General features: G+C 63.1%; 3 protein-coding genes across 3 annotated transcripts; all 3 read left to right on the top strand.

Moving 5' to 3' along the window:
- Positions 1-1,615: 1,615 nt before the first annotated feature.
- On the top strand, positions 1,616-7,558 carry LMXM_17_0440 (conserved hypothetical protein; the record flags this gene model as incomplete). The annotated part of the gene is made up of 1 exon (XM_003873857.1): positions 1,616-7,558. The coding sequence occupies one exon, from the start codon at positions 1,616-1,618 to the stop codon at positions 7,556-7,558; it is 5,943 nt and encodes a 1,980-aa protein (XP_003873906.1).
- Positions 7,559-9,472: 1,914 nt separating this feature from the next.
- LMXM_17_0430 (conserved hypothetical protein) lies at positions 9,473-13,399 on the top strand (the record flags this gene model as incomplete). The annotated part of the gene is made up of 1 exon (XM_003873856.1): positions 9,473-13,399. One exon carries the CDS (start codon positions 9,473-9,475, stop codon positions 13,397-13,399), a length of 3,927 nt encoding a protein of 1,308 aa, XP_003873905.1.
- A 1,817-nt stretch (positions 13,400-15,216) lies between these two features.
- Positions 15,217-16,887, top strand: LMXM_17_0420 (conserved hypothetical protein; the record flags this gene model as incomplete). The annotated part of the gene is made up of 1 exon (XM_003873855.1): positions 15,217-16,887. One exon carries the CDS (start codon positions 15,217-15,219, stop codon positions 16,885-16,887), a length of 1,671 nt encoding a protein of 556 aa, XP_003873904.1.
- Positions 16,888-16,909: the final 22 nt, after the last annotated feature.

Below are 16,909 nucleotides of genomic sequence, written 5' to 3'. Positions count from 1 at the left end.
CGGTGAATCCGCCCTCATCAACCCCCCAAAGATTCCGCTGGGACCGAGAGGTGGGCATCGCTATGCCGCAGTTCGTCGGCGGCTTCGGCTCGAAGTTCTGCGCGGCCCACGAGAACGAATACTCGCCAGACGAGGAGGCCAACATGCGTGTCTGGTAGAAGCCACTCTGCTACGTGCTCCTGCGATTTTGGACCTCTTGGGTGAGGCTTACGGAAGGGCTGCGGAGGAGGCGTTGCCGTCTATCGAAGTCCAAGGGAGAGGGGTTGCAGCCGCAGCACAGCGGCATGTGTGCACCCATCGGGCGCTTCGCCCTTGTCGTTGTGGTGGCCGTCTCGCGCTGCCCTTCTGTGTCTTTCTTTCTCCCTTTTCTCGTGGCGGGAGGGGAGGGTCACGGGGCCGCGCCCTTCCACCGTCCGCGGTCTGCTGCTCCTTGCTCTTCTCCTTTTGGGGTGCCTACGCTCACTGCTGCCGTCGTCTGGGCTATGCCCGGTGCGGCGCGCGTGCTGCGAGAGGACTGCAAAGGCAGAGACGACTCTCCAGATGTGCGCTCTCGGGCACACAAACACACACACACAGCTACAGACACACCTCCCTATCTATGTTTATATAGGTACACGCCCGCTTTGAGGGCAAGGAGGAGCCAACCCCGCCCGGGCATTGTCATGGGTGATCGAGTAGACTGGCGCGCGACTGCCCCTTTTCAGGGACTTTGTGCCAGCCGCGTACGTTCCTCGCAGGGTGGACGTGGGGATGGGCGCTTGTGTGACATGTCTGCGTGTCCGTTGACGAGGCTCTGCGTACCCCTCTTCCCCCCTTCTCCGCGCACGGACGTCTTCGCTGCGACGCGGTTGACGAGAGAGAGAGGGCTGTAGAATAAAGTAAGAGGACGAAGGCACAGAGAGGCCCCACACGCACACACGGATGCGCTGAGGCGCAGTCACGCGCCCTCCGAGTAGAGGGAGATCTGTCCTCACCCTTTCCTCTCGCTATCCTGCTGCCCTCATCTTTCTTCTCCACTCTTCCTATCGACTGTGACGGATACATGCGCCTCGCACTCCTTGGGCACACACACACACATAAACACACACATACATACATACATAGAGAAACACCCGTGCCCACACACTTTCTTTACCCTCACTGTGACGACTGCCTCTGGCACACAGCTGCTCTGCAGCACAGGTTGAGGTCCCCTTCGCCCAGCGCAAAAGACTCAGTGACCACTCTGTGTGCGTGTGGGTGCGTCCTCTAGTGTGTCTGTGGCCTTTCTGTCTTCCGCCTCCCCCCGCTGTGTTCTCCCCCTCCCCCCTCCATACTCAAGCAGCGGCACACAACCACGCACTGTGTGCATCGGGTTAGCTAGCTGGGTCTCCGTCACTGACCACTGCTGTCGGTCCTGTCCACATTGCACCCTTTTCCTTCATTTTGGCCTCTCTCTTTCGCGCTGGATCTGGCGCTGGTGTCTGTGCCGGCGTGTGTGTGTGTCTGTGGCTTTCTCGGTCTCGGTGCACCGACGGAGGGCTGAGCGTTGTGCGCTCCTCGCCTCTGGCACACTTTCGTGCGCACACCCCACCCCTCCAACATACGTCATTCGTCACACACCACCGTATCCACTATGTCCTTCAACGGCGGGAGGGTGGAGGAGACCGCGGTGACCGATGGCGATCGGTCGCCGTTGTGGAGGCAAACAAAGAATGCAACGGCAGTACCACCACCGGCGGCTGCCAGCGCTACCGACTTGTCCTACCCTACGGCGGCGCCCGTGCCGGCAGCCGACGGTGCTCCGACCACCTACAGCGCGGCACAGCTCGCGGGGGAGTACCAAAAACTGCTGGATGTGGTCGGCGCCCCCAACTACGAGACGATCCAGCGTCTTTTTTCTGGCGACGCCACTCCCCCGGCCAGCACCGTCCCGATGATCCAGGTCTCCTTCGAACTCTTCGAGGCCGTGCAGAACCGCTTTGCCGCCACGAAGCAGGTGCTGGAGCGTACCAAGGCTGACCTTCTTACCCGCAACCAGCACTACTCCCTCCTCCACCAAGATATGCTGCGGCTCAAGGATGAGTACGCCGTGCTCCAGAAGCGGAACAAAGAGGCGGAGGAGCGAAACACGCAACTGCACCAGCAGCGGGCAAAGCTGGAGGTGGCCGTGGAGCAGCTTGGGCGGGAGGTGGGCCAGGGCCGCACGGCACTCGACACACTGCGCGCCAAGCTTCTGCGCAGGGAGGAAGAGCTGCAACTCAGTCAGAGCCGCGTCGCCGAGAGCCTTGTCACCCTCTCGCAGAAGGAGGCTGTCATTGGCACGCTGAGGCGCGAACTGGGCAAGTGTGGGCAGCTCCGCTACGGGCCCACGGCTGGGCAAAGGGATGGCTTGCGCGAAGGCGAGGAGGACGGGCTGCAGGATGGTGGCGAGGGCGCAAACTCGCATGCGTACACGGCGGACATGCTTGGCCGCATCGCCGCCGACGTCGAGGGGCGCTCACAGGAGGCGCGTATGAAGCTGAGCATGGCGGACCTCGAGGGTCGCTTGTCGCGCCTCGGCGAGGAGAAGGACTCTGTTCTTGCTCAGCACGTGCAGTACCGTCAGCACGTGCAGCTCGCCTTGCAGGCCTACGAGGCTGAGGCGATGCTGCGCGAGGACACCATGGCGCAACACACATGCGTGTACACTCCATACTTCGCCGGCGACCAGGAGGAGCTCTACGCCAAACTGGTCAACCTCCAGACCGGGGAGGATCTGGCGACAGATCCGCGAGGCGACGATGACGAAATTGGCGTGGCTGCCGAAGCTGAGGTGCCGCCACCACTGCGGTCCTTTGGCGCCCTCGCCTTCGAGATCCGCCGCACGATTGATCGCCTGTCGAGGACGCATATTGATGATGCCAGTCGGCAGCAGCAGGAGCTTTTACTTTGCGTTGACGCACAGTGCACGTTGCTGCACACGACCGCTGAGCTGGTCGGGTTCCTCAGCACTATGGAGGAAGAGGTGCTGCGACGCCGCCTGACGCTGCCGGAGGTGCGCGAGGAGTGGCACAAGGCCAAGGCACCAGAATTTGCACAAGGTATCGCGCAGTCGCTGCAGGAGGGCGCGAGTCGATTCGGCAGAGGCCTGGTCGGCCTGCTTCAGCAGGAGAACAGCTTCGTAGAAGAGTTGCAGCAGGCGAGAGCACTCCAACAGCAGCAACAGCGGTTGTCCACGACAGGCAGGGACACATCTGTTGCTGCTGCAGCCGCTGCGTCGGCGGCCGGCGGCAAAGGCCAGCGCCTGCAGCGTGGAGGCCTATTTGGTGGCACGTCGGTGCAGGACCGTTCTGGCTCAGCTCCGACTTCCAGATCAGGAGGCCGTGGCTCGCATTCTTCGGCGCAGGGGCCAGGGGAGGCGGAGTGGCGAAAAGGGTCTCTCACGGGTGCTGGCGCGGCCAAGGTGCCGCCCACCTCGGTGCCCACTGGGTGTGGGCAGGGCGGCAGCAAGGCAGAGGGGGAGCACGTTACAGGATCTGCTACATCGAACAGGTCGTCTGCTACGTCCGGCGCGCAGAGGCCGCCGACATCTGCGGAGTCCTCCTTGCTTGGACAGGGAGACGGCGCCGCAGGGCATCCAACTGCGCCAACTTCGCGGCTCACGAAGATCGGAGGCCCTTACAACACATCGGAGGGACAGGAGAGCGGTTCCACTAGTGCCGCTGACATGAGAGCGTCGCCAGAGAGCCAATTACAGTCCACACCCAAGGCGCAGACTCGCGACGGCACCACCGATGGGAAGGATGCTGCGGAGGTATCTTCCGCAGCGTCGCCCTCTGCGGAGACTGCTGCAGCGAGTGCGGGCCAGTCTGTGGAGTACACCCCACCTTCTCCCGCTACGCTGCCTGCTGCCATCTCTGCTACAACAAACACGGGCCAGCGTAACCGTGCGAGTAGTTGCGCAACAGTGGCGGAGCAGGTGGCGGGTGGATTGGCTGCGCTCCCTCTCACGCCCAGCGTGGTGGTGTGCCCGCACTGTGCGCATGATGTGCTTGTCAACGCTACCACTGGTGAGTCGCTGCCAATGCCTGCGGATGGCAGCGGTGAAGGCGGTGCACGAGGCTTGCTCTCAGTGCCCGACACCGCTGACCTCGCATCGCTCAAGACTAGCAAAAACGCGTCCTCGGCATTGGCCTCACCTGCGGGTGGTCGCGCGGTGCTTCTTAACAAGTCAAGTGAATTGGCCCGCGCCGCGCCGGGTAGCGGAGTGGGTGAGACCACGGCTACGCAGCACGATGGTACTCGACTCACCAACTCGTCCGCCGCGGTTACCAAGTCAAAAGATAAGAAGAGGCCCGGCAGCACTAGCGGCACGACCGGGGCGAGCGGCCTGAGGCTCAAGAAGGTTTCTTCCACTGGAAGCCGCGGCGCTTCCTCGTCGCCGACATCGTCCCGGGCAACTTCCGCAGGCCACTCACGGACACACGGCACCAGGACTTGGAGAAAACGCTCGATGCCTGTGAGCACATCGGCCCTATTCACGCAAGGTGAACAGAAGCTCGGCATGAACAATCCAAACTTTTACATTGATTCGAACACTTCCCAGGCAGTCTCGCCCTCGCGTCGCTCGGAGGACAACGTTGGCGCCGCACTGTCGGAGGCCGCTGGCGTCTCTGCCTCTGAGCTTGCACTGGCATTGTCTGATTGCCAAGACCGCCTCGCATACACGACACAGGAGCTGCAGGACATGCAGCTGGCAAATGCCGCGCTGCAGGCCCAGCTGACCGCCGCCCTTGCCGCTGCGGCGGCCAGCGCACCAGCACCGGGGCCGTCGATGTCTGCTGGCCCCGACAGCACCACAGGGGCTGCCAGCAGCTCAGGTGCTACGGGCCCCGCTGCAGGGTCCGCGGCGACACAGAAGGCGGCCGGGGGTCACCAGGCAACGCCGCGCTCGCCGGTATACCCGGGCAAGAAGGTGCATGAATACGCCAAGTCGACGACGACGATCTTCCAGACAGCATCAAACAGTCCCCACTCAGGTCCCGGGGCCGCCGAGGAAGCGATGCGTGCGTCCGGCGAAGTTGTGGAGATCAACCAGGTCGCCACCTCCGTCAACCGCAAACCGCACCACCACAGCGGCTCTGCTTTACCGACGAAGCAACACCAGTCTACGCATGCGGGTGCGCACAGGGGCGGGGCTGCGGACGGCGACGGCTTCACCAAGGCCTCCACTGCTGGTGCAGCGTCCGGCGGCAAGGACGGCCTCACGGACGAGAGCAGCGGCGCTGTCCTGAATCACTACACGCACGGCTCGTCATCAACGGCATCCTCACCAGCATCACCCTCCTTCCCAGGTCATTCCTGCGGCACTGCGCGCCATGTTGCTCACAAGGTCGAGGAATCGGGCACCACTGGTAACACTTCGATGCCCGGTATCGCTGCAGCCAGAGGATCTCAGTCGACGACTGGGTTCCAGCAGTCCTCCAGCACCTCTGCAATGGCGAAGTGCGACCCCATTTTGAATGTGGAGGCGATGGGCGACGGCGCACCGCAGAGCCGCGGCGGCAACATGGTCGGCGGGGCCGCTTCCATTTACGAGAGCAACACCAACGCATTTCGCCACGAACGGCCATCGCCGTTCGTGTCACCTCCGCCGCAGGGGCACCACTCAAAGCGGGCCGGTGGCGGTCTCGCAGCTGCGTCCGCTACGCAGCCACAGTACGGCAACACATCGACACTGAGGCCGGTGTGGGGTTCCGCGTGCCTGCCTGCACTGAACCGTCGCCCTCAGGCACTGACAGGGGCCACAACCTCGAGCACAGGCGCAACCGGCTCCGGCGCTCTGCACCGCGCCATCGCCTCTTCGGCATCTGTTCCCCACAAGACGCAGACACTGGGGCTGGTGATCACCAACTCGCGCGTCACCGGCGCCACTGCAATGCAGCCGGAAAGGGCTGACCCTGGCGCGTATGTCAGCAGCGCCGCCAAAGGCAGTGGCGACGGCCACGCAAACAGCGCCGGAGGCCACTCTGTCGCCTACAAGCTGCTCTCCGAGTCACCGCGCCCACTCATGAGAGGACTTCACAGGTGTGCCTTGCCATCCCTGCCGCCTCTCTCCTCCTCGCAGGCGCCGTTGCAGCAGCACTTGTGGAGCACCCACGCGTCGTCTTCGAAAAGCGGGCGCCGACCGCCGTCGAGCACCAGCCGTTCCTCTCGTGTGCCCGTGCCGGCTCTACCCACTGGCATGGAGGCTGGAACACAACACTCGCACCAGACCCTCGCCACCGGCGCTGCTACTACTTCTGCTCCTGCATCCTGGCTGTCAGTGTTGGGGTCGAACATTCGTTCCTCGAGCCCGCCCCACATCTCTTCCTCGACGATGCCGCAGCAGTCAGTGTCCGCGTGGATGTCCAGTCCTATCTCGACAGCGGTCGCTGCCGCCATCGCTGCCGCAATCAATGTTGGGAGCGATGGGCCGGCGCAGCTGTCTACGGACGCAACTTACCCGCCTGCGGCGGCAACGGCGCTGAACAAGCGTCAGCAACTTATGATCGCCTATCAGCAGCTGCGCCTCTGCCTCGGTCAAAGCGTCTCGCCGCTGTGCAGTGGCCGCGGCGGTGCTCAGCCGTCGTCTACGGCGGTAGGGGGCGTGAGTGATGTCCAGGCTGCCGGGTGGCCGCGTGGCGGCGCGGGGTACGTGGAGCGGAACACCGGGACTAGAGGCAGACTGCGCCAAGTGATGGCAAGACCGGTGCGCGGCACTTGGGTGCGTGGTTACTTGTACGAGACACCCATCTTAGCGTCACCTGCCGGCGTGCCGCCGAGTGACACAAGCATGACCTTCGGCGCCATTGTGGGGAGGCCCGGTGTCGACTCCCACTTCAGTTCTCCCTGTACCGCCTCTGGGCATCCGGCGGCGCGCACATGGCAGGATGCGTTGGGTCAGTCGATACCGTGCACTAGCGGCGCCCCGATCCCACAGGCGTTCACGTACTTGGCAACGCCGGCTGAGACACAGCGCCAATGGTCGTCAAAAAGGTTTGGGCGGAGCAACTATGGGCCCTTTGCCCTCCCCGCATCAAGCACAACGGGCACAATGGCGCGTCGTTGGTGTCAGCGCAAGCCTCGTACGTGGCAACAGCAGAAACGGTGGCACATCAGTCAGTCGCGCGACGCTGCCGCCGGCGGCGGCGGCACGCTTTGCCGCGCTCCGTATGCACCCGCCACGGAGCGGGTGGCGGGCTCAACGGAAGGCCTAAACATGCAGCAGGTGCCACTCACACTTGCCCAGCAGCGTGCTACGCAGCTGTCCCAGTTCCAGTTTATGGCGCCATCTGCGGCCACCGTTCGCCCGCTCTCCAGTGCGAGGCAGCTAACGGGCCCCAACTTCATGTCTACTTACGTGCGCACACGCAAGCAGCGCCGCAACGCTTGTGCAGTGCCGCACCAGGCAAAGCGCGACCCAATGCAACGGGCGGTGAAGCGCACAGTGTACACAGTGAGCGTTGCCAGTTCTCGGTCGAGCCTGTCGGATGTTTTCGATAGCACTCCTTCACAGGAGGTGCTCACGCCGTTTCTCCCGTCCTATCACGAGTAGGGGACGCCTCCGCGGCACGTGGTCATCCTTCACAGATACAGGCGCCGCGGTGAGCACACTCTGGCGCACACGTTTTCATCTCCTCACTCCTCCCCTTCTCTATGCCTTTACGGTGTCCCTCCTGAGGCGCACGTCTGCGGGGGAGAGGAGGCGGGCATGCGCGCGTGTGTCTGCCCCTCTGCGTGCCTCCCTCTTGATGTACACTAGCTACGCGCGTGGCGCTGGTCGATCATGACGGGTCCGATCTTCCCATTTTTCTCACGTTGATTGTCGTCTGCTCGCGTTGTTCTTTTGCCATGTCTCTCTCCTTGTCGTTCTCACGGCTCGACCGGCGGCCTCTGCTCTTCCCTCTTGCTCGGCGCACGGTCCAGACGCTTCGCTCACAGCCTCAGCCTCAGCCTCCCCCCATCCTGATACCCGTCGCACGACGACTCTATGCCCTCCTCCCCCCTTGCGCCTCCTCCTCCTCCTCGCTTCGCATGTTTCGCTTGGAGATGGTGCGTCTTTTGATGTACAGCGAACACGGGACATGTTGTTGGGGGACCGTCGTGTCGACGCGTTTGGTCTCTGTGTCTCGCTCTTGGCGCCCGCCGTCGCCCACTCTTCGTTTTTTCTCCTTTGTTTTTGCACCACGGGCGTCAAGCGTGTTGCTAGCACTCGCTAGCTCTTCTCCGTCGACATGTACATCATCGTGTGCCACGTTTCTTCGTGCGCGCGTACGTCCTTCATGGACGTCGCCACTGCTGCTGTGATGGCTGCTGGACTTTGCCATCTCTGGAACGCATAGTCTTCTCACAGGGGAGGGGGGGGCGTTTGTCTGTGGTGTTTTCTGGAACAGTGCAACGCACTCGCGCCAACGGTATGGCACCCTCCTCCTCACACCTGTCTGCAGAGTACTGCACCCACACCCTTCCCACACCCGGAGGGCACCACATGCCAACGCTGTTTGGATGGCGATAAAGGTGCAGGGTTGGCGGCTGGGCGGGGGATGGCCGTGCTGCTTCGGGTCTCACTGCGCCACTTTCCTGCCCCGCCACCCACACACGTGCTCGCGTGCCGCACAAGCGAAGATGCGCAAGAAGAGCTCCAAACAACGCGGCGCACGTCATTTTACTCTTCTCGTGCGTGCGCTCGGGGACGCTGAGCTGACTCTTCGCTCACCGACGCGGGCGTGACAGGAGAAGACGTGGGCACGTTTTAGGAGAGCTGTCGCGGGACACCCGCCCAAACCTCCGCACGCAGATCTTTTCCGCGCAACACCGCGACGCGTGCTGGCCGTCTGGTCGGCGTCTTCCCCCCCTCCCTCCATCGCTTCCCTGGCTATCCATCCCATCTGTTTCCCTTCCATGCCAACCCCCCTCGCCGCCTCCTTCTTCCCCATGGAGAGCGGGACGCACTCAGGGACTACTGCGTGCGCCTCCTCGCATATTACCTTTTTCTGCGATTTCTTGCCCGCTAGTCTTCGCGTTGACCTTGAGCGCTTCGCACTTTGCCGCTCACCCGCTCGTTGCGTTCAAGACGGCGGCATCAACCCATCTCCCTGCCTCATACCTCAAGGCCTGTTGGTCATGAGAGAAAAGGTTCCGGTCAAGGCAGAACGCACGCAGATGCATAGCTTACACATAGAGACACCCACCCACCCACATACCCGTAGGCAGATACACGCTCGCGCTCGGAGCCGCCACCTGCGCCAGCATAGAACAATACTTAGCCGCGCAGCTCGCTCCTTCGTGACGAGCAGCAGCGTCATTGCTTAGAGACGAACAGAACGCGCTAGAAGACACACTGGCGGCGTGACTGTCGATAAGAGCTTCAGACGTGAGCGTGCAGCACGGACCCCCCCTCCCCCAACTCCATCCCGCTTTGTGTGGCCTCAGCCTCACTCTTGTATCACGGTACCACCGCCACAGTCACATGATGAGTCGTCTTCCGCACTTCTGCAGTGACTCGGACTTCCACCGCGACGAGGAAAGCTCGCAGAGCATGTCGCAGGTGCGAGCCAGGCCTGCCATCCGTCTCGACACATCACTTTCCTTCATCAGTACGACAAGCATTCGGGCAGGCACCGCGAGCGGGCCAGCCAGCCCGCTGCTTGGCGCACTCGGCGGCGACAGTATCAATGACATCTGCATCAGCGGTGCCGCTGTCTCCTCCCCGACGCCGTTTCACACGCGCGATGTCAATGTAGAGGCGTCTGGGCAGCACTCTCTCCAGTTACTCAAGGCGAGCCACAGCCGCGCGGTGTCGGACTCGCGCTCTGCTCACTCGTCCTCGCGGCCCTACTCGCAGCAGCAGCAGCAGCCGTCGCAGTCCCGACATCACCCCCTCTCTCTCTCTCTTTCGTCGTGCTCTCCGTCGGTGAGGAGGGACTACGACGTTCACAGTCAGCCTCGACGCGGAGGACAAGCGCGCTGTCTCGCGTCTGAGGTGGACGGCGATAAGCTGGAGGTCCTGGAGTCGGAGGCCACAGTGATGACACGACCCTCAGATCCGAGGCCATACCGCACTGACGCAGACGGTGAGCCTGGGGTGTGCAGCCAGCGTGTGATGAGCTCGACGGTGTCGCCGGCGCCTCGCCATGCTGTAACGCTGCCCAGCGACTTCGGAGATGGGCTGAGCATGCCAGTCAGCGAGGGTGCAGAGCAGTATGACGAGGAGGCGTCGCGGGGCCGGGGCAGCAAGTGTGCCGCGCGTGCGGATGGCCGTGGGATGCTGAACCTCGACCACGACGCACAAGAGGACCACAATGAGGACGATGCAAAGAACATGTCAAGCGCCACACCACCGCCGCGGCGCGCTTTCGTGCTCTCTCGCCGGTACAGCAGTACGGACGTGGAGAGCGACGCGCGCGTTGACGACGCGCAGGCACCGCGGTCTGCTGCCGAAGAGGCGGAGCGGTGCACGCCGACACGAATGCCGCACGTGGATTTCGCCGCGGATGCGCCACGCGGGAGCACCATCCTCGTCATGTACAACGGAGACGAGGACGAGGGATCCGCTTTTGAGGATGGTGAATTAACCGCCGCAGTGATTGCACGCGCGAATGCGCATCCGCCCGCTGTCGCTCATGCGCCGCTTCTCGAGGGGCCCGCGGTGCCCCTGACGCTACCAGACGGCCTTCTTGTCCCGGACGTCGTCGTGGGGGAGGCAGAAACGGGTGTGCAGCACCGCGGCCCGCTTACTCCCCACCGTGCAGCTGCGGCTGAGAGAGAGTCGGCGAGCAGTCACAGTCGAAGTCTGAGCAGTGCAGGCAGCAGCAGTATGATGAGCCCGTTTCCCCGACCTGTGCCGCACGTGACGCAACCTACAGCGATATCGAAGAGGTCGTCGCCGGTACATGTGCGAGAGGCCGTGTACGCGGTCTGTGACGATGCCGGAAGCGCGACAGAGCAGCAGCCGCAGCAGCGGGCTGGCACGAAGATGACTCTGGCGAACACGACCACCGCAACCGCCGCGACTGCCGCCAGCACTCAGTCTGCGAGCAGCACCCAGGAGTCCGGGCTGCAAGCGACGCCGACGATACCAGCGCAGCTGGACGCAGCAGCGGCTCTCCCGACTGCTGCAGACGGCGGTCCGGCGAGTGTGACGCCTCTCAACTCCTTTATGGCGCTCAACAGCATCGCCGGCCCGTCGTTGTCGGCGACGACCACGGCGATGAGTTCGCTGTGGCTTGTCAGCGGCTCGACGCCTACCCCGCTCCGCCGACTCCGTGACCGCGACAGGGAGGTGTCTGCAACGCTACCCACGCAAGAGGGAGAGGCAGAGGAGACGAGCAAGGGCAGTGACACCGCCCAAGCTCAGACAGAGCGTGCGCTAAAGCTGGCGGACGACGCCAGCGCCTCAGCAATGACGGCACCAGAAGCGGGAGTCGCATTGCACGGGAGCGCCCATCCGTGCTCCGCTCCCGCTGACGCTTCTATAGAAGCGGAGCAGCTGACTGCCCCAGCAGAGGACGCGCATCACCACTGCAGCTCCTCCGCTCCCCGACACACCGCTGCACACTCCGCCATGGGCCCCGCAGTCTCAGCGCCGTCCTTTTCACCGGAGCCTGCGCGCCCACAAACTGAGGCGGGCTGCCTGTCATCGCCGGCTCTCGCAGCCAACACTGCCGCCTCTGCCTCCGTCCAGCTGAACCTCCTCTCGGCTAAAGACGACGCGGTGACGCCTGGCGACCTGCAGCTACTGCCTGCCCCTGAGGCGGCGAACACGCCGCATCGGTACAGCACTGCGACACCCCCACCTTTCGCCACCGCCGGTACGCTCTGCAGGCCCTCGGAGACGGCGCCGTCGATGTCCTCGCCGCCTTCGACCGAGTCGGCGCGTGTCAGCGAGGAGGTGAGGGAGCTGGTGAGGCGCGCGCAAGCCGAGGTGTGCCGGACACGGGAGAGTCTTCTCTCTGCCTTGCGGGACCACCGCGCCAGCTTCCACTTGTCGGAGACGTCGCCGACTGCCAAGAATACGCTCTCGGCCACCGCACCGACGCCTGTTGCGCAGTTGACGGCGACGGTGTCGACCACCGCGTGCGCGTCGCGGAGTGTCTCACTCACGCTGACGCGCAGTCTCCCACTCTCCACTGTCACCGTGGCGGCAGCGGAGCTGTCTACGCCGCCATCGGCTGCGCTGAAAACCGCCCCTGGGCCTACTACGCGTACGTCGGGGGAGTGGCGATCTGCCGCTACTGCCCTGCGGCCACATCTGAATGCCGCTGCGGACGCCATCCTGCGACGCCTGCAGGGCTACGACGCGAGGGATCACGGTGTCCTGCCCATGGAGACGGTCGTTCGTGTCACGTACTTTGTCATTACGCGACGGCAGATGCCACCCGCGACTTGGTCGCTTCGAACGGCAGAGGGCACCTTGGCTGCCACGCCGATGCGGGCCTCCATGGTCGCGTCGGGTGGTGGTGCGGCGACTCGCTCCGATAATGCGCGCCTTCTGTCCCACGATGTTGAGGGTCGCCGTGCGGTGCTGCTATCGGGGACGCCGCTTGGCCGTCAGCTGAGGAGCAGCGAGGCCGGTGAGCCTCATCACCGAGTCACAACAGCGTCACACAAGCTCTTCGAGACACCGCGCCAGCAGCGCCTCTCCCTCAATACACACGACACGACGGCGCGTGTCGGGGGGAGCGGCTCGCCCTTCCTGTCCTCGCACCTGATCGGTATAACACGGCCTCGAAGGTGCAGCAAGTCGGACGCAGATGCGGATGACGAGGTCAAGACAGCGAAGCCGGAGTGCAGCGGCCGCCCGGCAACGTGCATCTCCCCCAGCCGCACGCTAGAGCATGTTATGATGCTGCAGCACCGCCGCTCCGAGGAAGAGCTGTACCTGCAGTTCTACTTCACCGTGCTGGAGGCGTTCAAGCAAGTGTTTGGCGAGCGGTACGCTTGGCGCCACCTAGGGGCCACCAATGCCAGCCGCCACGACTGCGCCATCAACGTTGCCCAGCCGCCGCAGAAGCGGCGAAGGACAAGTAGTGCGGCGCCGCCAGAATGCAGTGATCTCCGCGGTCACGCGCACGTGACCGCAACAGAGGCGGATGCGGAGCAGACTCAGCTGGAGGTGGTGAACGAGTTTAACAACGTGACAGGGCCGCTGGAGACGCTCTTTCCACGACTTCGCCAGCAGTACGCGCTCCTTCAGCGGGAGAGACGCGGCGACGCTGCTGCGGCACCGAATTCGATCGTGGCGAGCACAGGCGATTCACTGACGGTCCCCAGGACAACTTCTGAGTCCGTGCACACGGAGGCGGCTGCGGCTGCAATGGGCCTCGCCCACCGCCCTCCTCCGCTGGATGTCCTTGTGTACTACCGCAAGTTTATAGAAAGCCTAAAGGAGCTCTAAGCAGGCATCGGAGAGAGGGAGGGTGCATCGGGAGTACCTCCCCCCCCCCTTAGCAGGCTGTGTGGTGCCTGGGGTGTCGGCAGTCTGCTTGTGTGCCCCGATCTACTCTCTGCTGATGCGCTTTTTTTTTAGTGTCGCGGGTGCGCCCTCTCCAGAGCAGTATGCAGGGTGAGGTCGTTGGCGGCGACACGGACACCGTCTGTTATGCTTTGCTTTCTACACGCCGCCCCGTCGTTAACTCGAAGGACGTGGAGGCGGGGAAAGGCCGGGGCGTGTGCATCCACCGGGGGCCCGGCGGCGTTGAGGTATACATGCCCCTGCGTGTCCCTCCTTCTCTTTTCGGTTGGTGTATTGACGCCCCCCTCCCCCTCCCCTTCTCCTCATTGTACTCGTGTCCGTGTCGTTTTCTCCGGGCACTCCACTGAGTTCTTCATCGCATTGGGTTATATAGGGTTTTTGTTGCCGTGCCTCCTCCAACCCCCCCTCTCCACCTTCTTCGCGTTCTCCGACGCTGGCGTCTCCTCGTGTTTATGCAACGCGCCCATGTTGTTTGTCTGCTTGCCCCATCACCTCCTCGGAGCTGGGCACGCCGGGGGGGGGAGGGGGAGCCAGAAGGGTCGGGCTGGCGGGGAGGAGGCTGTGCCGGCAGGAAGCGTCTATAGCATGGCGCACATTGATATTTCCGAACATAGATCTTTGCCCCCCCCCCCCCCCCACCTCCCTCTCCCTTACCCTCCCATACCAGCGCGTAGGCAGATTGTGTAAGAGCGAGATCTGCTTGCGCCTGTGATGCGACACCACTCTTCTGACACGCGATGCGCAGCCGTGCTGGCGCAAGCACTTCGCACGCGATGGTGTCGCCGCATACGTGGTCCCTGTGTCTGTGGGCGACTAGATGCTGATCAGCTAGCACTGAACCTATTCTCTTTTTTTTTCGTTTTATGTTGTGCGTGGACCACTTCGTGTGTGGGACGGAGTGAGCGTGGCCGTACACTCACCTCGGCCCCATCGTGTCCCCATCTTCCTTCACCCACGCAGCTGCAATGGCACACCCCTCTGCCTCCTCCTGTCCGAGACAACGAAGAAGGTGCAGAGGTACACACGCCCGCTGCCACACACATCCAGATGCGCGTGTGCATGTATCAGTGAGCGATACACTCCACGAATAGAGGTAACCCCCCTCCCCCCACACACGAGCCTTCTTGACAAAAGCCTGAGAGAAGTGGCGGCGGCGCGACGCTACCACGGAGAATGATGGTTATGTGACTAGCGCAGTCCTTTCTCATCTCTCTCGCACTGTGTCTCTGCCATCGCACGTGGCGAGCGCGCTCGTGCATGCCTTCGCTTGCGGATGCCTGTACGCGCGCTAAAGCATCTACGTGCGCACACCGCCAGCCATTCATGCTCGCGTGTGCGAGGGTGGGGGAAGGGCATGGATACTAGCGATCACATGTCGGATAGCCACGGTGCTCCGCCCCCTTCCTCAGTCACCGATGCAGTTCCTCCGACTCCACACGCTCCCTTCCCTTCTCCCTCGACATGATGAACACGTGCCTCTCCCCCTACACACACGCGTGCGTGCATGTACATGTACATAGATAGATGTGTCTGTATGTGTGCAGGTAGATATATATATATAGAGAGAGAGAGAGAGAGATTTATGCGCGTGTGTACATCGCCTCCACTGCGCTCCTTATTTCTGTGTTTATTTTTACGGTGATTCGCGTTGTCTCGCTTGTGCTCGCTCGATCGCCATCACTGCCGAGCGTGTGTACGTGTACGCGACTCCCTCCCTCTGTAAGTCTTCGCGGTCCACAATGTCGAACAGTCAGGGCAACCCCTCCCTCAGCGGCGCTGTCACTGCTGTTGTGGCTGGTGCATCGGGTGCCTCGCGTAGCGCCTTCAACGCCGCGCACATCAAGTCCGAGTTCAACCAGTACTGGTACTCCAGGAGCACGATCCACCACCTTGTACGAGAGGTGTGTCATCACGCCGCCGCCTGCGCCTTCTTATCCACCCCGTCGCTCTTCTTCGCACTGGACGAGCGCCGCGGCGATGAGATGGCCGAGGACGAGGCGCGGATGACGCAGCTCCGGCGCAGCAGTCGCGTCTTCGAGTACGACGCCCAGTGGGCCAGCGACCCGTGCTACGTGCACTACGACTTTCACCAGCCGGAACAGGTGCCGATTCAGTACATGGCTGCCTTCGACTACGTCGTCGCCGATCCGCCATTCATCACGGCGGATGTGTGGGCGCATTACGCGACGACAGCGAAGCTGCTGCTCAAGGAGGGCGGCAAGCTGCTCTTCACGACGGTGCTGGAGAATCACACAATGCTGGAGAACCTGCTCGATCGCCCGCTCTTCATTGCCGCCTTCTACCCCGTTGTGGAGCACCTCACGTACCAGTACGTGTGCTTCCTCTCTTACGAGCCCACCTGTCTCGCGCAGCCGAACGCGGAGCTGCCCGAGGCGGACGCGAAGATGACTGCAGCCATCCGGATGGCAAACGACCTGCGCTCTTCGGAGAAGGAGTTCGCGCTGCAGATGGCGCAGCGCAAGCGTGAGGGCGAAGAGCGACTGCCCACTGCCGCCTTTGAGCGTGACAACGAGCTCGCGCAAAATCCGGAGGCCAAGGAACGCGCAGAGGCGGAGCGTAACGCCGTGAACTGGGACACGATCCCGATCGAGAAGATGGAGTGGGGGCACATCCCGGAGGGGCTCACCATGTACCCGGAGGGCAACGTGCCACCGACCGAGGTGCAGCAGAGGACTGTGGCTGGCACCAGCGCCGATTCGGCGGCGGCGGCGGCACCTGTAGCAGCTGAGAGCTTTGGGTTCGAGTATGATGTATGTCTGCGCCTTCGCGCGAATTTGGACACCTTCAAGAGCTCCATCGATGCGATGCAGCGCCACATGGACGTGCAGATGAAACTGCGTCACCAGCGGGTAAAGGTGAGCAAGGAGCTGACTCTGCTGAGGGAGGCATCCAAGCATCACAACGACACCGCTGAGCACGACGCGTCTCCCGTCATCCCGGCTGCCGCGGGCTCTTCCACCTCTGCCATCGAGGCACAAGTCGCCGAGGCAACGAACGCCATTGCAATGAATGAGCGGGAGCGGGCCGAGCGGCTGGACGAAATGGAGCTTCTGGCGCGGCAGATAGAAGAGGGAGAGGCGGAGCTGGCGGCGCTCGCGCTGCAGAAGTCGCCCTTCTCCTCTCCTCCCACCGACACGGCAGCTGCTGGTGACGTGGATACCAACGCGGCATGTGCAAGCGGTCAGCAGTCCTCATCTGCCGTCGCCCCGTACAATGTTCCCTACGCAGCCGCCATGGCGGAGTGCATTCAGGCGTATCGCACGGTTGAGGCAAAGAAGGTGCCGCTGCAGGAGCTCGCCGCGGATGCGACTCGTCGCTTCAAGTTTCCTCTCTTCGCGCGCATGAAGGAGTTGCTGCAGCGGATGAAGGAGCTGAAGCAGCAGCGGTGACGACACATTCGCTCACGTATGT

This window comes from Leishmania mexicana, chromosome 17 (assembly GCF_000234665.1).
Source record: "Leishmania mexicana MHOM/GT/2001/U1103 complete genome, chromosome 17".
In the NCBI taxonomy this organism is placed as follows: Eukaryota; Euglenozoa; class Kinetoplastea; order Trypanosomatida; family Trypanosomatidae; genus Leishmania; species Leishmania mexicana.
Note: the sequence above shows the minus strand (reverse complement) of the source record. Positions and strands in the feature narration are given on the sequence as shown.